A 24,112-nucleotide genomic window follows, 5' to 3' on the forward strand; every position below is an offset into this window, starting at 1 on the left:
TTGGAGAGACCACAAAGGTTCCTTACAAAGAAAATTCAGGGTCTTCAAGATCTGTCTTATGTGGACAGACTGAAATCATTGTCACTTTATTCTGTGTCATACAGAATGCTCAGAGGTGACCTGTGCCTTGCATATAGAGCAATATCTGACCCAGCTTTAATGGAAATGCTGCACATTTGCAAGCCAAATGGCACATGGGTCACTCACTCAAACAATCTTAACCTGGTAAGTGACATCAACAGAACTTGCTGGAGAGACAGATCAGTCTCAAAGAGGTTGCCCCACCTTTCGAACAAGCTATCTATTCATGTTTAACAAACCCCTCATTGACCCTATTTAAGCATAATTTGGATGACTGGATGAGTAACCAGAAATTCACCCCAGAGGTTCCACCTGTGTCCCTCTTGGACAGGAGCAATAGTTGCTGCCTTTAGTGGCTGCTTGAACCAGACACCCTTGGGAACAGGGGTTGAACCTGGCTAGGCTTGTAAGGGCCCTGAGGGCATTAGCCTAGTAGCCTCATATGATCCTGTATCACACAGATGTCCTCCACTGTTATGTTACCTTGTGTGACAGTCACATCATATACATTTGTCACTGTGCAGTCCATACTGTGTCATGCGGAGATATAATTAGTGTTCCTGCTGCAACAGTCTTCCTTTTAAATTTCCTCATCTACAGTATATTACAATGTTTCACCTATCTTCCTTCCCAGTGTTAATCCCTAAACTTCATCTGTGTGTCCTTATTCAATAAACACACTTCCCATGACTGTTTCTTGTAAATGGCAGTCCACATACCTTCACAGATTATTGACACAACTTGTACAGACTTCCTGGAATGGGATTCCACAATACTCAGCACTATATACACTGTCCTGTCCTAACCCTGCAACACGTACATTAATATATGAAAAACCCTAGTGGTCTTTGAGGCATTCTGTGCAATCCCACTAGCCTGGTATGCTGGAGTGTACACACACTGTCCTGATACATTGTCCTGTCCTGTCTCTGCAACATATTACATTACTATATGAGAAACTCTGGTGGTCCCTGTGGCATACTGTGCAATCCCACTAGCCCAGTATGCTGCAGTGTACAAATACACCATTCTGTCCTGATACATTGTCCTGTCCTGTCCCTGCAACATACTACATTGATATATGAAAAACCCTGGTGGTCCCTGTGGCATACCAAGCAATCCCACTAGCCCAGTATGCTACAGTGTACAAATACATCATCCTGTCCTGATACATTGTCCTGTCCTGTCCCTGCAACATACTACATTAATATATGATAAACCCTGGTGGTCCCTGTAGCATACCAAGCAATCCCACTAGCCCAGTATGCTGCAGTGTACATATACATCATCCTGTCCTGATACATTGTCCTGTCCTGTCCCTGCAACATACTACATTAATATATGAGAAACCCTGGTGGTCCATGTGGCATACCAAGCAATCCCACTAGCCCAGTATGCTGCATTGTACAAATACACCATCCTGTCCTGATACATTGTCCTGTCCTGTCCCTGTAACACAATACATTAATATATGAAAAACCCTGGCAGTCCTTGTGGCATTCCATTCAGTCCTGATAGCCCAGTAAGCTGGAGTGTACACATACACATACACTGTCCTGTCATGTCCCCGCAACATACTACATTAATATATGAAAAAACCTCTGGTGGTCCTTGTGGCATTCCACGTAATCCCGCTAGCCCAGTTTGCTGCAGTGTACACATACACTGCCCTGTCCTCTACCCGCATCATAATACATTAATCTATGTGGCATTCAGCACAATGCCACTAGCCCACTTTGTTGGACTGTAACACTCTCTTGTCCCTGCAATATATATATTACGTGAAGGAAAACCCTGGTGGTCTGTGTGGCATTTTGCACAATCTCGCTAGCCCACTTTGCTTGACTATAACACTGTCCTGTCCCTGTAATACATACATTAAGTGAGGGGAAACCCTGGTGGTCTGTGTTGCATTCTATGCAGTCCTGCTAGCCGACTTTGCTGGGCTGTAACACTATCCCTGCACTACATGCATTAAGTAAGGGGAAACCCTTGTGGTCAGTGTGGCATTCCTCTCAATCCTGCTAACCCAGTTTGCTATCCTGTAACTAAATTTACTATCCATGTATCTTTACACCATTTCCTGGCCACCACGAAACCCTGCTTGTTTATGTTTGAAATTGGGTCGCAACATGAATATTCATTAAGCGCTGCTGCTCACCACACAAACACGTAAACTCCATGTAGGCCTCGTGCAAAGCCTACACGGAGTTCATTGAATCCTACGGTATGTGCTACTACAAATGGGGTTTAAACAGAGATTGCTTAAATGAACTTGGGACAAGATGGATAAAACAATACATTGTTGAGAATGAGGAACAGAGGTTAATAAAGATTCTGGTGTGCAAATAGACTGTGAATTAAAATTTAGACCTCAAGAAAAACACTATCTTATGGCTAATTCATTCAAGTACATGGGATGACTGTTACATGGTGTTCAAAGCACAAATTCTCTTTTTTACTCAACATCTGGATGAGTGCAAAGTGGAAGAGGTCTAAACTCTTTGAAATCAGTTCTCTAGTGTTAACTCCATAATTGCTTTTTGCATTACATATCACTGTTGGTATGGTTTCCATTTGCATATCAGCAGTGATTCTATGCATCTGAGCTTTTCTTTCTGGTTCTGCAACAAGCATATACAAGTATGGGTACTGGGGTGCACAGAGGTTTTTTGTATGTTACATTGATCTGAGACTTTGACTAGTATGTTTTGCCCAAATTAAGCCTCAGTCATTTTAGACTTGATGAATGTAAAGGAGCCACTTTAAATGCCTCATTTTCATTAGTATTTTCAAACTCATCCTGGAATGTGCTGCTGCTTTGTGGTCTCTTACCAGTGGTCTGATAAAACAAAACAAAATGGATACCCCCCACTAATCTTAAAGGCCTCATTCTGTGCTCGGCTTAAAGATCATCTCAAGTCTGAATCAATTTGCAAATACTTTCCCTCTGGACAGATCACCTAATCTCCCACTCTCCCTTTCACCAGTCAGGCACATTGGTCTTCCATGCATTATTTCACTACACTAATATGTTGCATCTCTTTCACATGTAAACAGTTAATTTCCACGGGCCTTTACCTTACTTTTGCTATCTTTTACACGTTGTGTTCTATACCTTCTTTATTTCATTCTTTCCTTCTTCATCCCCATCGTTACTCTAACTATACCTTCCTATTGTCCTTTTATTGTGTAATGTGTTATTATTACTGTTATTGACTCATTGCTATGTTCACACAACATTTTGTTTGTACTCATAATACTTCTTGTTAACTTGCTTGTCGACTGCCATTTATATTTGTCTGGGCTGACACTGAAATGGATCCATTTGAATCAGTGCTCTACTCTGGTTACCAACTTGAATAAATAAAACAGAAAAAAAAAATCACTGGCTTCTCCCACTTTTCATACCAACAAAGGCTTGAAAAGGTATGACTCTTTTACACGTCACCTTAAGGAATCCAACAGCATCATTGTTCTTTATAATGCCAATAAGGCTAAGTATTTACTCCACTACTTAAAGGGATCTAAGACCCATCTTAGCTCCATCTGCAGTAACCTACCATCAGTCAGGGAAGCAAAGCTCAAGAACAAAAATAACAGCACTAGAACGGCGGAAATGGGATATTTTAGATATGAGGTACAACACAGATTTTTTTGGCTTGTCTTTGCTCCCACTGTCTAAAGATCATCAGCCCTCTCACAGTCAGTCAGCCTGTTCCTCCTGCCCCCATCATCCAGGGTTAGGGTCAACTGATAGGGGTCATCATGTAAGCAGACATCATGGGTTATTTAACAATTTTTTTTTTAGTTTTTCTCTATACACTAACTGTGCCCACCCCGAAACAGCCAATGGGTAAGGGTGCAATAGAAGTCAGTGCTGTTCAGTTCTTCACTTCCATATATGGCTGATGTCAGCAGGACTGCCCTGCCCACCTACACAGGGAAAGCATGGCTGTCTTCCACCTTAGAAAATCAACTCATGTGCATATGCCTCTCAGCATGCATCCCCTCCCTCCATACGATAAGCATGTCCTTCCTCCTTCCCTACGCCATTAAGATCCTGAGCTGCTACTTGACCTTTGATCACCAGGCCCACACTCAGGGTGTTATTCCTCTATGTCACCTATGCAGGCTGGCACAGTGCACATGCAAAATGTCTGATAAATAAACAATGGCTTGTCTTATGCAAAGAAAAAAAATCTGGTGGAAGCAGTTCCCCCACAACATATACCTATATAATGGCATATGCAAAGGGTTAAGAATATGGTCATTAGTGCCGGGCTCCATGGCATGCGGTTATAAATCTCTGACAATCACCCAGATGGCGCAAGGTCAACAAGTGTCTTATGCTCCAGGAGAAACAGGTGGGGGAGGGTTGACGATCTCCACCACATAAACAGAAGCTTGTAGGGGGATTAAATGGCTAGGATCTAGGATGACAGTTTGGTGATCTCAAACCAATGAAAACAGCCCTCACAGCATGTGGGTGAAGCATGCAAAGCAAGGGGAGGGCACATGATGCTCACTGGTGATGCGTTGCTCACCTCAGTCACAAGGGATGGGGTTAGAGCCCAGACAGAAACTCCTTCAATGCTAGAGTGTCTGCACAGACACAAAAGACATCCACGGCTGCCTGGACAATAGCCCTTTCCAACTGACCATGTATAGAGAGGAATGAATGGACTGAAGACACCATGGAAAAGCCTTTATGGTCAGCAGGTACAAAGGCAACATGACTACAAAGAAAAAGAAGAATACAGTAACTAATAGCACTGCATGAAAACAGTGGGAGTTACAAGTTATTAGCATTAGTACACACAGAAACAACAAATATTTACAATATAAATACAGCAATTGAAGGATGCTTGTTAGTCTGATTACAGCTGTATCAAAACTGCCTTCTGCATATCATTACTCAAAAGCAAATTACACTTGCTGCTGTGTGTAATACTAGTGTTTCCACAAAGGGAAAACCAAACGGCAGTAAAAAGGGATAGCATATTTGAATTTTTATATGACAACAGTAAGCAGGATGAGAATGGTGCACTAGGCAAACATACAACAGTTCTCTCGGACATGTTTTATTAAAGTTTTTGGTACTCAATGTTCTGAGACCAGACATAAGGAAGGGATGAGAAAAATGAATTGCTGTGGAAAGAATCACAGAGCCAGTGTTGTATTTGGCCATAGATAAAGAATGGTCTTCACATTAGGCCTTATTTGAATTAGAAAAGCATATATCTGAAAATGTTATGCAAACTGCACCGTTAGAAGTGCAATCACAGTGCTTGTTGAAAAGTTCCATCATGTCATTATTTAAAATATTAATTATCAATGATATTCCCATCACTGCTAATTAAATATTTTAAGAGCATGTGTTGTCTGTACTGCTATTTATCTAAGTGTTAAGGGAAAGCTCGGCCTAGTGTTAGTGACTGAATAAACTTTTAACTGATTTATAGCACTTTGCTAGTTTTTCTACAGTTAGCTCTTGATTAGCTGTTTTGTTTTTTTCTCTCTTCATTTCAGTGTACTCGTCAAAAAAATGCAAATAAGATCAAACTGCACTTGGTGGAAACATTTAAAAATAAATCATTTGTCAGCTAGTTGAGAGATGTTGCACTGATAATCTATCCAACAGATTTCAGATGCACTACACAAAGAACAATAAAGACTTTTATGTGTTGTCAGTTCTTTTCTCATCCCATTAGTAGACTGGGCAATCTGCCACTCATGCAGGAGTTCCTAGTCAAGCTCAAAAAGAACTGTTAGGTACTATACGTCTCATGGGCTGCTACCATATCCTTAACGCTGACATGAAACAGGAAGGGGGTAAAGAAAAAAAATCACACAAAGGATACCTGCGACATTCATATCAAACTGCTACTTTCCAACTACTTAAGAATATATGATGCAATGACAGCAACTAGGTATATGCAGTCAAGACCCGTTTCATTACACTCAGAGGCAGGGTTCTATTAGGTGGTGGTTTAGGGGAGATATGCAAAAAGTGCACCTATGTGTTCTAAAGTTTAGGAGGTTAAAGCTCCAAGGAATACTAGAATATGTTGTGTTCTTCGGCTTTTCCTGGTTAGGGGTCGCCACAGCGGAACTCCAGTCCACTAATGATTGGTAGTTGATTTTTACGTGCCGGGTTACCAGCCCTGACACACAACCTTCAACGTAGGTACGGCCATTCACGCATGTCTCCACGCAGAAGATGCTCTAGCTGAGAATCGAACCAGACAGCGTCTTACTGTGAGGCGACAACACTACCGCAGTGAAAAAACACAGCAGACACCTTACCCTTAACTACAAATTATAGAAACGGAGAAACAAAGGAAGAGAAAATGCCAGAACCATGAAAAATGTTGACGGTCACAAGTCAGCACAATGCTTTAGACACCAACATAAAGAAAATCAATACAGTGACTACAGTGGAGAATTAAAATAAATTAAATTTAAATATTTATTTCTCATCTGATCAAACTGTGAAGAAATAGAACATCAACACATTGTCTAACGTAAGACTACTTGCCTGACATACTTGTTTTCAGAGAACATTCACTGTTCTTTCTTTTACGTTTGCCATCCAGCCACCTGCAGCATAGAAAAAAAGAAAATGACTCGGTGTTAACAACAATGTAAACAATATTTTTTTTGTTAAATTTTTTTGAATTGATTGTTCAATATGTAACAAAAAAACAAACAAAAAAATAGAAAAGCAAGCAACTGTTTCACCAAGCAGGCAAAATATACAAAGAAAATGTGCGCTTTTTATTTATACATTTGTTAACTTGGCAAGTACCCTGGTCAGAAGACCCTTTCAGACACTAATAAAATAACCACAGTGAATAATTTGCAGAGTATTTAAAACAGAAAGTAACATGTTTTTCAAGGACAATAACTGAATATAAGACAAAAATCCAGGTCCAATTTAGAATAGGTCCTTGATGCTTTCTCATCACTGAATTTCCCCACTAAATTTAGCAGATAGCTTGTATGCATGTAAATACTTTGTTATATGTGAAGAAATTTTTGTTGCAGAAATGTCTTGCAGATTAGACAACTGAGTTGTTATAGCTTCATAGTTATAGACTAGGCTAATGACCACCAGGGCTTTTATAAGTCTAGACGTATAATCCAACCCAGTTGTGTCCCTGTGTATCATGGGCGTTTATTAAGAGGAGATATGTTAGTTTGAGCATTACTGTCTGCCTCTGTCAATGAGAGACAAGGGGGGGGGGGGTGCAAACCCAGGGAGAATTTCCGATTTCCCATCCGTTGGTCAAGGTTACACTTAAAAAGGGTTAGGGACGGACTCTGCTTCACATGGATGGTAAACCTATTCTAGAACATGGGGATCCTCTGAGATACATATTTGTGTCACCAATATGTCTTATTTATGTCACAAGCAAAATTTAAAACCTTGGATCTAGGGGTTTTGATGCTGTTCATTTTGCAAATGTGCAAAAGGTCTATCATGGCTGGATCTGAGGATGCCTTGCATGCCAGGCATAAATCGCCTCTCAGTAGGCTGTAGGAGACAGAGTTTAGAGACAGAGCTTTAAGGCAATCCATATAGGACAATGTGTTTATAGCCTGGATTCACCTGGTAAGGAACCTTTGTGGGTGTTCCAGCTGTTTAGATTCATAGATTCATAGATTAGTACTAGGCTAACTGCCCTTGTAAGCCATTTTAAGCCTAGCCAATTATCCCTTGTGAGACTCAAACCCTGCACCTTGTGCTTATAAGGCGAACGCCTTAACCATTAGGCCACCCTCCCCCCTGTTGGATATGTTTTGTCAGGTATATGCTGAAGGGGGCATTATACTCAAGGATGAGTCTGATAAGGCCAAATAATGTGGCACTAGGACTCCCTTGGACCTGGATGCCATGTCCTTACTTACAAGCTGGGCAACATAGAATGATTTTCTTACTACCTTGGCCATATGTTGATCAAACACCAGATTACTGTCAACATATGCTCCTAGATCTCCGACTACTGGGTCTACCCTTGGGTAACTTATCATTGCAGTAATTAGCCTGGTTGGCAGTTTTCCCAAAAGAACTGTACGAAAGGAGGTAGCGCTGTAAATAATAATATATAATCTTTGCTTGTAAAGTTCAAATCAAGCTTTAAGAAGCAGTGCTGCAAGGACAAAGTGTGTGCTGTAATACTGAAATAAAGCTTTTCAAAATGGAAGACCATACTTCAACGGAGACAATGCCAAAATACAGGCAAAATGTCTGCCTTTAAATTTCTGCATCTTGACCTGTGATGGTCTGAAACCAGAATTTTCACTGGTATTTTTGATTTCAAGCTCTTCAGAACCTTTCCCTTCTCCTCATCATAACATTCCTAGACATGTCTGTCCTTCACCTTGGTGTAAAATATTGAGAAAATCTATACTAGTAATACAGTGCAATTACCCAGCTATAACTTTCATGTGTAGAACTTTATCACTGAGCACATACTAATTTGGTAAAGTAAACCAAATCTTTTCAATGTTTGCCTTGCAAAATTAACCTGTTCCAAATTTCTGTTTTTGTCCAAGCTGTATTGAACAATCATAATATTATAATAGGGGCACTCTGATAGGAATATTTAATGTTCCTATACTGAGATCTTTTTCAGTAGCTAATTTGTTTGTCAGGAATTTTACGTCAGCATCTGTAATTTGTTGAATTTCATTGTTGCTAATAACACTTTTTAAACATCTTTATTAAATCACAGTTTACACAATGCTTTAGGTACATTAAGAGAAAAGAAAACAAACCTTGCTGCCATTTTCATTGCTTTCATGCAGTATATATACAGTTTACCTTCATTTTGTCATGCATAGTTTGTGCGATGTCCTTCCTTCGAAAGGACAAATGCAAAAAACTCACAACAGCGACTCACATATGTTCGAATGGCTACAATGCAAATGCATTTAGCCATTCAAACATATGGGACAAATGTCAAAAAAGGTTTTCAGCTAAACCATTTTCGACATTTATCCTCGGAAGTTTTCTGTAATTCGCTCTAATGAGTCACACAAAAGCATGATCGCACATACCATTTGTGACAAAATGAAAATGAAGGTAAACTCTATATATATATATATATATATATATATATACATCGTTTTATAAAGTATCATTCACTCCAGCATTACATAAACTGCTCATTTTTTGCTTTTTGTAAACGTCATTCCTCTTCTTGAGCATCATTTTTAATGTATTGCTCCTACGGCTCAATTTATTTCTATGTAATTTCCTCCTTTCCTTTTCTAAAGATCCCACCTACTGTTCTTTTATCTCCTTTACAACAATCAGTAGCTCAATTACAGTTGGTTTAGATTCTGATTTCATTTTTCTGGTAATTGTTTTTCTTTTTTTTTTTTTTGCAGCCAGTAGCATGCAACTTAGTAAAGCCAGATTGCTGTCAACATATGTTCCCAGATCTCAGACTACTGGGTCTACTCTTGGGGTGTCTTACAGCAGTCAACAGCATTCACCTTAGTAAGACCTTACTATGTCTATGCAATTCAGAACCTGTTGCCAGCTCAAACGAATCATTTACTTAGCCAAAGCTATCTGATGGGCCAACATTTCTGACAGAATACTCTGTAGGGAATTTTTAAACTCTGTCAACTCGTTACACTGCCAAAAACGTACCCCCACTGTTACTTCTCTCTTTCCCATCACATCTCTAGCATTTGCTATCTACCAAAGGAAAAATTCTATTAACATCTGCTTTGTGTATAACAATGCATATGCAATCACTTCCAAGCAAATATCCTAAACCTTCTGGATGTGGTTGCATACTTGGGAACCATACAGATGTCCTTCCATTGTTCCTTTGTCAATTGTCTTTGCAGTCTCTCTTTCTACTCTTTTCTACTGAGGATTATCTGGCAAAAAGGCATGGCAATCTACTCCCATATGTCAGTCATGGAAACTCTGTGGATGGTTTAGATCACTGGCCATAGGATTGCCACAAGTCAGTCACAACTCAGTCGCACTACCAAAATCTACATTACCAAGAGATCTTTATTTTCCTCTATCTTGTAGAGGGTACCACAAAATAACTGTGCCAGTGTTTTGTATTCTTTTGTTCCCAAAAGCATACCCTTCCACTTTCTAGTATTCAGTCCCAGATGTCAATTACCTTCCTGTGACATTGTCAGAAAAATTGAACAGTTGACGATCCACTCTAAATTATGTGGTCATTGTGACACTTCCTCTGTCGGAAACCAGAAATAATAATCCAAAAGTGCAGATGTGAGAAAAGTGCTGCTCTGCTGCTTCTGTGACATTAAGCACCAGAACAAAATGGCTGCTAGACGGGAGACGGACATGTTTTCTCAGTGTATTGACTTGTAAAGTCCTAGTTCATCAGTTTCATTGGGCATACACTAATGACTGTTGCTCTGGCTAGTTTAAGAAAACAGACAGCTTCAGGAAATGTTCAGGAAGTATACATAAACCTTACTGTACAAAAAAAAAACAAAACAAACAAACAAAAAAAAAACGCTAGTTACTTATTCCTTCTATGTGCTGTCATCACAATTTTGAATTTTTTTAGCTGAGCATGTTCTGTTTTGTGAGTAAATTTAGACTTTTTCATCATTGCTTGAACAGAAAGTGTTCTGTTTTTGACAGTTTTGGCTTAGCTGAATGCTTCTGTAGGAGCGTCTACAAAACACACAATGGTCCTCTGAACAAAATATAGTTTTGAACTGGTTAGGTTAACATAAGACTCACCTATTTTGTGCACCAATAGATAGGGTTCATATTCATCTTGCTAAACTACTAAGTGACTAAATACAAACCTAGACATAACACTATTAAAATGGTAATGCAAAACTGTTTTAATAAATTTTGACTGCATTTTAATAAATGAAAACTCTCATTTGTTATTTTTCTAGCCAATAATGTGTATTTCCAGTAGCCTAAAGCCACAGAAAGGGAACTCCAAGCAAGACAAAGTAAATCAAACAACCTTTCATTTATATTTAAGCGGAATATAAGGAAAAGTACTAAATGTAGCCACTATAGACACACACACGCACACACACACCTGACTGTGACATGGACAGCTTACAGCTCCTGTGGAAGAGATGGTTGGCTGGACTCACTAACTATGCTGCTGATTTAAATACCAGTCCAGAAAAGAGACTAAAAGCACATAGCATGGGAGAACCTTTATTAAATATGTAAGGCCAATTAGACCCTGATCACAAGTTGATTACCATCAAGTTTTCAGGTATCTTGAGAAATAAAATTATTGTTGTTTATATTCTCGAACTTCCCATAAATGTATTTTCATATCCCGAGGTTACAGTCATGGAATTTAAACTCGGGTCAGAACTTTGTGCTCTAAACTGTGCCAACAGGTAATCCATATCCCACCAATGACTATCCAGTATCACACAAATGCAATTACTATATCAAGCATTTAGCATAATTTCATTCTAATAACTTTCATATACGTTAGCATTTCAAATTCCACGGTCATTAACTTGTTGATAATCAGATAAATGGATTCTCCACAGTTAAATTAGGCTCTTCCCCTTTCTCAGCGCACACCTTTTTCAATGGGAGTCCCTAAGGTATCCATTCTGATTAGTAACCTACGTCATGACCTTCATACTCTACAACTCATCCTCTATGCTGATGCCGATGATATGGTAATCTTTAGATCCAGCCAGAACATCTCTATAATTGAAGTGCAACTACTTAACTCCCTCAATTCCAGGCTCATGAACCACAAACTAATATTTAACCCCACAAAAGCAAAAAGCGTGCTATTTATTCGTTTAAATGCTTGTTGCTACCCAGGATTAAACGAGATGTGTTCTATTTTATGTCTTTTAAAACTGAAGAGTTTGTTAAGATAAAGGGTACGTATTTGCCTAAATATACACAAAAAAACATAGTGAAGGGAACACTTTAGCTTGTTACAGAGCTACCACAAGAATTTTGTTGTTGTGCTGCTATGTATTTTGATTTTTTTATTATTCTAGTTGAAGTAATTTTAAATGTTTTCAAGCACACAGAGGGTTACATTTTTGGAGGGAAGTGTGTAGTCATTACCCTAATTTGATCATGTGACTTTTTTTTGAAGTTGTGTTCTTAGACATTTGTATCTGAAGAAGTCCTGGTTACTAATCGGACGAAAAGTGCTTCATTGAATAAATTCCGTGTGGACTACTCCTTTGGTTGCCTTTGTTGCTTTATTTGGTTTGTTTGTTTGGATTTTTGGCGTCTACTGATTTTGTATTTATTTTGCCAGTCTGTGTGCTACTCTCTCTTTACTCTGCAAACCATGCAACAAAATATTTTACATTGTAATGTGTCTTATGCTATACTTAACAGACACACACACACACACACACACACACACACACATACACACACACACATTGACTTGCATAGTCAGTTTACATTTTCTGGAGATGTTTTTACATAGACATTATTAATCTTGTAGTTTTATAATCTTATATTGACATTCTGCATTGAGTTATCATCTGACTGCAATTAACCTGCATGTTTTACTGGAGTGTACAACAAAGTAGCTACCTACTTAACAACAGCACACAGGACTCTATCAGCGTCACAAAGGGCAGCATTTACAGATTCCATTTAGAATTAACAAGCTGGCAGTAAGTGTATCTTACAAAAATCTGCCTATCTATCCATCCATCTACAAAATGATAAAAAGGTAGATTAAAAAAAGAAATAATGCATTTACAGAAACTCAAGGACATCTCTTTTTCTTGGCAGTATCCCTGTTAGAAGCACCCATTCTATATGTAGTACCAGTGTTTTCATCTAATACTGCCACAAACAAATACATTTTAGAAGGTAAGAAGCCACGGTGGTGCAGCGGTAGTGTTATCACCTCACAGCAAGAGGTTCTCCTGTTCGATTCTTGGCTGGAGCACCTTCTGTGTGGAGCCTGCATGTCCTCCCTGCAGTCGAGTGGCGTTAGAAAGATATGCATGAATGGGCGTGCCTTCGTTGAAGGCTGGGCATCGGGCTGGCACCTCGGCACCGTAAAAATCTACTGCCAATAAATAGCAGACCGGAGTTCCGGTGTGGTGACCCCTAACTGGGAAAAGCCAAAAGAAGAAGAAGCTATTGCTTTTACTGCAAAACCTAAAGTCTGTTTGTCAAACAGTACCAACACCAGTATTTCCATCAGTCTTTGTATAGACACAATACAATATCTATGCAACGTAAGACTGCATTATGTCTGACTGTATGTCACTTATGCATCTCACCTTTAGCTGACAAATTTCATCACCAGTGTTTTGAACTTCAGACTTATTTTGTGCTATATGTGTGTAATAAAATATAGCAGAGGATGTCGCTAATTATAAAGTGATTCCAGTTTTTTATGACAGAAGGCTGTGAGAAAGCTGAAAATCTAAAATATAAGTTACTGATCTAGAGTAGAAAAGACAAATTCTTGCAGTCATTCTCTGGACCAGAGAGGAATGCAGTTTTGGAAATACCTGTACAAGAGTTGCACCACAATAAAGGTATGGCTAAACTGAATTAAATGTTTGCGGAAGTTTTCTTAAGGAAAGAGAAAGGCTGAACATGTGAGTGGTACACACTGCTGAATGTACTGTTTTGAGACTGCATTGCTGTTGTGATGGATTATTTTGCCAAGTCTGAGTAAGGAATATAATTAAAATTTTGACTTTAGTCTTCCTGGTACAGTACTGGTCTTTTAGGTGTTGGACATGCTTGTTTGCATAGCTAGAATAAACAGTTCTAACTGGATGTTCAGATCTCACTTCTGCCTGTATGAAATTTGGTCTAAAGCACATTTTTAGTGAGAAAACAGGTGTTTCAGCAGCAGCAAAGAGGATTAAAGTGCAGTGTGATTCTGCTTGCTAGAAAAGAGGTACAAGTACATGTTCGCAAGAACCATCTGAGGAAAATTGTCTGGTTCCACTTCCTTGGAGTAGATGGGCAGGAGCTCAAAACATGTTCCGCTGGACCAAAGACTGTACACAGAACAGAGTAAGTGACGTTAATAAAATAAAATGTCAGGGGAATATTACTGACCAGGACAGTCTGACTGGGTCCAAGAGTTCTTTTCAGCAGAGAACCAAGGAGAAAGACACCACAAAAATAAGATACATTAATCAAAAAGAATATATGGAAATACATTACAGAAGCATATGCAATCAATTAAGCTGTTAAGCAAGGCAAAATGACAAATACAAATTTCAAAATCCTATACATTTGCTGCAATGGACACTGCATGTGAGTGCCCGTGCCCACACACACACACACACACACACACACACACACACACACACACACACACACTGGATACTCAAAATTGGTAGTTAGCTGCATTAGTAAAATGAGCATCTCATAGGTTCATAGGTATGTACTAGGCTAATGGCCCTGGAGCCTTTACAACCCTAGCCCAAAAACATTGCCCAGGCACTGTGCCACCTGATGTTAGTTCACAGTGCCCCTACCCAGTAGGGCAACTGGAGTGATCCCTGGGGTGAACTTTCTGTTACCCATCCACTCGTCAAGATTTCTCTTGAATAGGGCCAGCGAGGTGCTCTGCTTAACATGAATGGGAAGCTTATTCCAGAGTATGGGCAGTCTTTGGGAAATTAACCTGTACCTCCAGCATGTTCTGTTAATTGTGGTAATGAGGTTGTGATCTCTGGAGTGTGCGGCATGGTGGGACTGGGATTTCTTTAGGTGTAGCATTTCAAGTAGGGCTGGGTCAGACATGGCTTTGTAAGTCAAGCAGAGGTCACCTCTAAGTAGAGGATAAAAGACTGAGGGCAGCTGAAGTTTCTTGAGTCTGTCCATGTAGGACGTGTTTAAGGCCTAGGATCTTTTTGGTGAGGTACTTTTGTGGCCTCTCCAGCTGGTCAGGTACATACATCTCAAAACAAATGAAGCAAAAAATAATGCTGAAACTTCATAAGCAATCTGGGCATGGCTCTACCAAAAAACTTCAAAAGGTACTTGTTAGCTCAGGCTATACAGAACATAACTTTATGGCAGTTTTAGACAAAATTGTTAACAGTCGTGAAGCAGGATATCCAATTGTCTCATATTTTTGGCCTATTCCTTATAATATTTGTGATTTTCTGGCAAATCACTGAGGACTGAAGTTACTAAATATTGATAGACATTTTAGTTTCATAATTCATATCCTTCAGAAAATGCAGACTAATGCAAAACCTGTTATTCTAGCAACTAATGTGTCACTGATTTGGGGTCTTGCCCCGCCATGTATTTCTCATTAGCCATATTTCATGGGCTTAGTGGTTGGCAGGTATGGCTCATGACTCACCTCACAGGTTACAGTGTGATAGCTGAAGAGAGTTCAACAATGAAGGCATGGCTAAGAATTCAACAAGCTAAAACAAGAGTGCCCTACAGTTTTGCGTGACTCTTGGAAGGACCACCAATACTTAGAAAGGCAAAATAAAATGAACATGCACATTTTCTTAAATACAAGACAAAACAGTGCATGTGACTGGGAATTTGTCACAGAATGGGCTCTTATGGCAAAGAACTTCATAATGTGCATGGCTGTAGTCCATATAAGCTGATATAAAAACAAAAATCCATCTCATCCATCAGTGTTAACTGTAAATCACCTGCATTCAAGGTTATTGCAATGAGCGTGTGGGTTCGGCTGCATATTACATAATGCTTACTACATGCGGCAGAACAGCATTTTCTAAAGCAGAGTACTGAGGTAGCATTGGCACAGACTTATGTAAACGGATGAAAGGAACACAACTAGGGACAGGGAGCACTAGAAATAAACAGGCTGCATAGACCTACAAGGTCCTTCTGGGTAACTGGAAGAGATGGCTTTGTGTTCTTTAAGACATGAAGGCATACATACATTAAGGAATGCTGCCTTAGGACTTAGGAAGGTGACTGCATAAGATGGTAACAGAGACTCCAGACTCTGGAGGACATTGCCTATGATTTAAACCACAACACAGGACAGAAACAGACTTTTTAACTAAAGGCCGTGTAATACGTCCTGAGAAGCACAGGCAACTCAAAATGATACAGAATGTACTGCTAAAAAAAGCACAAGATGTGCATAGGCCATCTACACTGAGTCAACATGAACATCATATATGCTGACGAAGAAAGTGACATTTCCCGCAAAGCAGAAATCCCTGGAAATACAGGAAAAGCACAAGGTAAACACAAGAAGATGTACAATGAGTGACACAGTGAACCAGAAATAACTGTTGGGATGAGAGAGTTAGCTGATTTGTTGAGGGCTAAAAAAAACTTTCTGTTAAAGCATTGGTGGTGGATATGACAACCCTGAACCAAATGAGGACTTTTACAGTAGAAGAAATCAGTTTTCATGTTACAAAACAAAAAAGGAACATAGTAACTTGGAAAGCAGCCTATATTAAAATTAAAGATCTGTGACACAACTGTGTTTCTATGAAGACAGTATGCACCCTAAAAGAGGCAACTGCTGGCAACATGCCCAAAGTTCATCTAGTGCATTGAGGTTTTGAGGAACTGGACTTCTCAGTTCTTCAGAAACTCTCACTCACATGCTCCTTGGAATCATTAAAACAGTTTCTGCAGGCTGTTTGTCAGAAACAGTAGAAGTTCAATGGATATTAAATCAGCTTTTTCACTGGGAACTGAAATAGCTCACAATATCAGAATTCAGCATATCGTTTAAGCAAAATGTCAAGGGACACTGTGGACATTATGGGAGCTTCATATACAGACTGCAAGATGCTTTGTTCTGCTAGTCTAATAATGTCGAAGACACCATGATTGATACTAACGGAAAAATATTACAAGTGGCTCTTGTTGCCTTCTACTAGTCCAATACAATAAAGAGCAGGGCACTTTCTTTCATATCATATTAATTGCACTTGTGGGGACTTTATAACAACTGTGATTCCTGGATTCCTTACCTAAATTTTTTTCACTTTGGACAGGAGAAGCATAAGAGTCCTTTCTTTACTGGCATGTTGTTAAATTTCTGTGGCAAGTCCATATATACTTGACAGCGGCTCTATGTTAAAACATTCGTGCACCCACAGACCTCCCTAGGGACATCCAACTAGAGTCTCATATTTCAACTCCACCTGCACCTCAATAGAGGCTACTCAAATTACACCAAAGAGATGTGAAATTATTTGGTTTGCCATACAAAGCAGAGCGAATGTTTGATGTTTACACCTTAGCATGTAGCACAGATCAAGGAGCATTCATGACGTTAACAAAGTGGTGTAGAAACTGGATTCAGAACAAGTGGCTTTCACCTATTTGTTGGTGATCAAAAAGAATCTGAAGAACTGTGCAAGATACAGGAGAAACTCCTCAGCTTTGCAGATGAAATTGATAATGCAATGTTTCAAGTATTCTTCCATTCCAGAGATCCATTTAATGTATGTAGAGATATGGCGTCTATATTACCTGATCAAAAACTTGGGTTAGCGAATACCTAAATGTCGATCTGGTAATATCAAAAAATTAAAACAGTAAATGGACGATTTAATGTAGGGAATTAACTCCCTCAGCCGGGGAAAAATATTTAAACCAAAAATGTGGAGGGGCTGTGCCCCCCACAACCCCATAACTAAATATACCAACTCTGAGATCGTTCTACAGTGGGGAAAGAGGCAAAATCTATATAACCGACAAGGGAATTCTTTCCCTGCATTAACTCGGCCGTTCGTGGTTTTTGGCTTTTGCTATTACCAGATCGACGTTTAGGTATTCGCTAACCTAAACGTTTGATCAGGTAATAGGAACCCAGAAATATGCACCTCATCAAGTGTCGATGCCAGGTGTTCATTGAGTCTGAGAAATACATCACATCATGTGAGCAACAGTAATAAATCAATTATTAGTCTGCTTTATCAAGAAAAGAGCCTCATCCCTTCTAAGGAAAGAAAAGAGCTTCATCCCTTCTTCTACAAGAAGCACTAAGGAGAGCAGCACTTCAGTTAAAAACGGTAGAGAAGGAGATTTATTTTTAGTACTTTTAGGACAAGTTATTTTTAACTGTATATTTCCCTACCCTTTCGTTTTGTGATAATAGTTTTGCGGAAAGCAAAGGGTAGATACTGCTTAAGGGAAGGGTGAGAAAATATTTTGGCTGAAGACCATTTTCAGTTTAGATTAGTTTCTGTTTTCAGTCTGGATTGTTATGAGGGTTTAAAGAAAAAAAAAAACTTCTGCAATCAAACGTGTTTTTGTATTGTACACATCTCTTGCTCTTTATGGATAATAGTTGACATTATATTATAGTTGTCCTACAGTCTGTGACCAAACTCCAGAGCAAGTATTAAATATAAAAGTTTGGATTAGACATCATGAGTCTAACAGTGGTGAGAAGAGTGCAGAGAAATGTTGGAACTCATAGGATAAGCCACATACATTGATCGTGTAGATCAGTCTATAAGTTCCACAATTACCAGCAGTCCATAGAAAGTTCCAGATGGAAGCTCAGAAACCGGTGTAAATGTCAGTTCATAGATGGTAAACAGCACTTTGCATTATCACTAGACATTTCTTCTACAGTTATGCATATGAAAAAAGTGAATCTAAAGAAAACAAAATAGGGGAAAGCTACTTCAGTACTCTTTTTGCCATCTTACAAAAATGAATGAAGAGCATGATATCATATGCTGGGTAAAGACACGGCAAAAAGGCTTTTTATGCTAATCCACCTGCTTATGAATGACATACCTGAGCTAACATCACAGGTGATCCCATTGGGTATAATATCCAACTGGAAGAATACAGCAGACAACATGAAGCAAAATATTAATTTAAAGTCTACAATGTACTTACTCCTGCTGCAAAGATAAAAGCCAGTAAAGGTGTTTCGAAAATGTATGGTCTAGAGGACCATAATGCACAACTCTCCTACAATTCTATGAAAATTTTATGTAGCTACACCAGACTGACTGTACCAGAAGAAACACTGCAAAGCTAGAACAAATAAAAACACACACAATGGATCAGAACATTCTCTATATATGCAAACAATCAATTTAAATACAAGTAGTATTTCTGTGTATTGCCAGTTCCACTGGCATAAAGGGATTGAGTCCTATACCCCAGGTTACTCAAGTCAGAACAGTAGTTAAGGTTTCTGTTGCAACTAGAAGAAAGGACTGATAAAGCTTCATTGGCTTGTCCTTCTTTGATAGAGAAGTGGGGAGCATGTCTAGGTACTTGTTCCTACTGGACAATCCCCAGTAGAGACCACAGAACTCATGGAAGTTCTGGCATCAAGGGGAGTTAGGGTAGTCCTGAAGAGTTATGTCACCCGAGGAAGCTAATGATACTTCCTAGCAGATGCCCACTGCACTCTGACCCCTTGGGCAGTTACAGGCATTCATAGAGAGGTTATGGCTTTACAGCTACAAAATTCCTCAGACTAAGATAGTTGACAGCTCCATTCTCTACTGTTTTGCTCTCATGAATGCACCACAGGACTTACTCCTCCCAAGGGAACAAATGAGATGTACACTGTAGAGGAGAGACAGGCTGCTTCATGATTACTGAGGTGCAGAAAGAAAACAAAAAAAAGTAATATGTCTATTCATCTGCTATATCAGAAAACAATCACATATTTGGAGTTTGTATTTATTAAACTATGTAGACCCAATTAAATATTTCTGGGGTTGTAATATAAAAAATATATTCAGTTTCATGTCAGATTTTTTTTCTCAAAAAACAAATGCTGAAAACTGAGCTGGAACTCTGGTAACAGTGCTTTTGCACATACTGTATAAAACCTAAAGACAGTTTCTTGCTTCTGTATTACATTTCTTTAGCTTATAAAAGTTGTGCACATTTTTATTAACCTAGACTTGTAGTACTTTTTAATAAAAGCACTTCAGTACTCTGTATCACACATACCTCAGGCTCTGGGTGTGAGTTTCCATTCCTCCAGATGGGCACCTGTAGCTTCACTGAGGTTTCAATCACTGAAGCCTGCATGTGTAGATCATTGTGTGTATTTTACCTAGTCAGCCACATTAGCTAGATAGCATGTACATATAAGTTACTGAGCATGTGCAAGGTCAGTGCCATTTTGTATAGTCACAGTGAAAGCAGGCATAAATGGAAATGCACATGTGAGTGTGAAGTAATAAGTCAGTCAGTTAGCTTAAATATACATTCCCAGTTACAGCTTCTGATGTGTTTGTGTACAATAAACAACTTGAACCCATCACAGTGCCTCAGTGTCTCATCTGATACATGAGACATGCGACATGGTGTCAGAAGTGGGATCTGAAGTGAAGCAACTTGCAAACCATGAGGCATGCAGTTAGAAGGGGAGGAATATACAGGAGCCAACTCACAAACTGGTCAGTGGTTATTTAAAGGTACTAAAACTCGTTTAAATGATTTTTCAGTCACTGAATAAGTGGCAAAGCATTCAAAACATTCAAAATAATTACTGAGATAAATGAAATGTCTGAAATTGTGACATACTGATAAAAGTACTCGAAAGAAATATAAAAGTGTTCGAAATAATTGCCAAAGTGTTTAGAATACATGAAGAGGCTAAAACGACCACATTTTTTTCACATTGTACTATTATTTCACATTAACTGAAACTTTTCAAAGTATCAGAAGTATCCAGAGGGTTCGCAGTGTTTGCAGTGTTAAAGTGATGCCTTTTCAGAGAGGTTGTTGTGCATTTGGGCATAATTACAATAACTGATCTACGCTTATATTTAAATGTATTTTGTTGTTATGGCAGAGGGATTTTGTAGACCAGAACTGCTGATGTTTGATAATAATATTGCTGAGAACTGGTGAGTGTTTCTGCAAGAATATATTTTCAAACAGGCTGCATTTTCTGATAAAGACGCACATACAAGAGCACTCATATTTCTTAATTTAGCTGACTCAGAAGCCACTGAGAGGGAAAGTTCATTTGTATATGTACCTGTTGTGTATGCAGGGGAGGGGGAAAACCACCACACTGTGATACATGCTGAAACGCGGGAAGACCCTAAGTGCTTAAAACATAAATTTAGAGAAATGTGTAACCCTCAAATGAATATTACTACGGAAAGGGACATGTCTTACACACAAAATCAAAAGCCTGGTGAAACTACAGCAGCATATATTACCGACTTAAGAAATAAAAGAAAAACTTACAAATCTGTTGATTTGAGAGATGAGTTCATAAAAGACAGGCTTGTGTGTGGTATTAATAATGATGCAGTGAAAAAGATTTTGCTTACAGATAGTGATTTAATGCTGAGCAAAGCCACTGAGATTTGTCAAATATATGAGCTTACAGAAAAACATACAAATATGCTTACGAATGAGAAAAACATACATGCAATGTCTGCCAGTGCGAATGTTGATAGTGTACAACATAAAGCTAAGTTGAAAAAGAAATATAAACAGAGAGGCAGTACCACACCCAACCTTGTTGTTAAATACAGACTGAATGGGGCAGTACCCAACCTCAACTATAAAATGAATGCGGCCACAATACCTAACCTGATTGTTAATTGTCGTAATTGTGGAGGCATTCCTGAACTTAAGTAAGATAAATGCTTAACTTTCGGTCAGCAGTGTCATAAGTGTAAAAAGTGGAATAATTTCAAAAGGCTTTGCAAAAGAGAGCATCTGAAAAAAGCAAGTAGATTAGATACAGATCTGTGAGCAAACTTTCTATGTTGATTGTGTCTCTGTGATTGATGAAACAGTTAACACAATAGACTATCAGCTGGCAGCTTTAATGGGAAACTTGTAGAGCTTAAAGTAGACTCTGGATCCAAATGCAATGTTATATCAGCACAAATGTTTGCCAAAGTAAAAGCTGGTAAGAAACTTGATTCAGCAAAGTGTGCAAAACTAGTTGCTTATGGTGGTAAAGAGATTCAAACTGATGGTGCAGTAGTTCTCACATGCCATTCTGCTGGGAACAGCTATGGCTTGCAGTTTTACATAGTCAAAAGACACATGCAGTCACTGTTTGAGAATGGATTGATTTTATTTAATAAAGAGGTCCACCATATAAGTCTGAACAGCAGTGATAATTTTATACACAATATTTTTAGTGAATATACTGATATTTTCACAGACAAGCTTGGCAAACTTCCAGTCACATATTCCATGAAGTTAAACCATGATGTAAGCCCAGTTATCAGACCAGCAAGAAAGATTCCAGTAGCAATGCAGAGCAAAGTAAAAGCAGAGCTTGACAAAATGGTGAATTTAGGTGTCCTTACTCCAGTAAAAGAACCAACTGAATGGGTATCCTCCAAGGTGGTAGCTCATAAGAAAAGCTCAGATGATATTTGAATAGGTACTGATCCAAGAAACTTAAACAAAGTGCTTAAACGTCCTCATCATCCAATGAGAAGTAGCCGCTCTCACACCAAATGTCAGTTTTTTCATTCTTAGAAGCAAAAATTTCCTTTTGGGAAATTTGGCTGGATCACAAATTTTCACTGTTAACCTCTTTCAGTACAGCATTTAGAAGATACAGATTTTTGAGAATGCCATTTGGGATAAATTCTGGCAGTGAAGTATTTCAACATGCAATGGAATACATTTTTCTAGTTATCCATGTGCTATTATAGTAGACGACATTATTGTAGGGGCAATGGTGAAGACAAACATGATAGCAATATCAAGAAAGTTCTAGACCATGCTCATAAAGTAAATCTTAAACTGAATCCTCAGAAGTGTAAACTCAAACTGAAAGACGTTAATTATGTAGATCATTTGTTTACCAATTCTGGCTTACAACCAGATCCATCTAAGCAAGCAGCAATTCTTAAGATGCCAGTTCCAGAAAATGTCACATCTTTACGTATTCTTGGTATGGTAAACTATTTAGGAAAGTTCACCCAGACCTGCGTGAGCTGACACGCAAAAATGTAAACTGGTCCTAGTTGGAGCAACACCAAAGAACAAAAAATTGCCAGTCCACCCACATCGAGATATTATAATGTTCACAAACCTGTAACTCTTTCATGTGATGCTTCAAAATATGGTCTTGCTGCAACATGTCTTCAAGAAGGCATACTAGTAGCCTATGCTTCCAGAACTTGAAACCAAACTAAAATGCAGTATGCGCAAACTGAAAAAGAGCTCTTGGCAGTAGTGTTTGCATGTTCAATGTTCAATGATTATATTTATGGAAAACCTATTCAAATAGCGACTGATCACCAACTTCTAGTGACAATTCTGAAAAAGCCAATACATACAGCCCCAGCATGTCTGTAATGCATGATGTTAAAATCGCAAAAGTACAACTTCAGTAAAGTCTATACTAAAGGCAAATATCTCTACCTTGCTGATCCTTTGTCGGGAGCACCCAGACAAACAACAGAACAGCATGATAATGAGAAAACAGAATTTGAAGTCATGGAATTCAGAAATGTTTCCTCATCATGTCTTGATGAACTCAGAAATCACACAGCTTGAGACCCAGTTCTCCAAAAGCTGCAACATTTTATTAGTCAAGGATGGCCAATGCGACAAACTAGTTTACCACTTGATGTACAGAAGTATTTTCCTTACAGAAATGAGCTCATGATGGAAGATGGAATCATCATGAAAGGTCCTAAAGTGGCAATTCCTAAAGCATTACAACAGGAATATATCAAAATTTTGCATTGTGCTCACCCGGCTACTGATTCAACCAAAAGAAGGGCAAGAGGCATAGTATTTTGGCCTTCTGTGTCAAAAGGTATATAGAAGGAAACTCTAGCATGTTGTATTTATAACAGTACTAACTCACACCAACAAAAAGAACCACTTCAGCTAAACCAGATTCCTGAATTACTATGGTTGACGGTTCTTACTGATATTTTCGAATGGAATGGTCAGCATTACTTAGTGTCAGCAAACTCTCACTCAAATTGGTTTGAAATTTACCTTCTTCCTACCTTAACATCTAGCAGTGTCATTACGAAAGTGAAGAGACATTTTTCTGTCCATGCCAGTCCGTACAAAGTCATTTCTGACAATGGTGCATAGTTTACAAGT

At 38.8% G+C, this 24,112-nt stretch overlaps 1 protein-coding gene across 4 annotated transcripts in view; it reads right to left on the reverse strand.

The window, feature by feature from the left end:
- THRA (thyroid hormone receptor alpha) overlaps window positions 1-24,112 on the reverse strand; it is a 1,750,892-nt gene that overhangs the window by 296,956 nt on the left and 1,429,824 nt on the right. For 3 of the 4 annotated variants that reach the window (XM_044055032.1, XM_044055029.1, XM_044055031.1), the window contains one exon: window positions 6,623-6,684. In XM_044055032.1, coding sequence (XP_043910967.1) covers window positions 6,623-6,684 — 62 coding nt within the window. The remainder of the gene's footprint in view (window positions 1-6,622; window positions 6,685-24,112) is intronic. The other variant, XM_044055030.1, reaches the window with a different exon arrangement.

This window comes from Protopterus annectens, chromosome 13.part0 (genome assembly GCF_019279795.1).
Source record: "Protopterus annectens isolate FY-2018-M chromosome 13.part0, PAN1.0, whole genome shotgun sequence".
Lineage (NCBI taxonomy): Eukaryota > Metazoa > Chordata > Ceratodontiformes > Protopteridae > Protopterus > Protopterus annectens.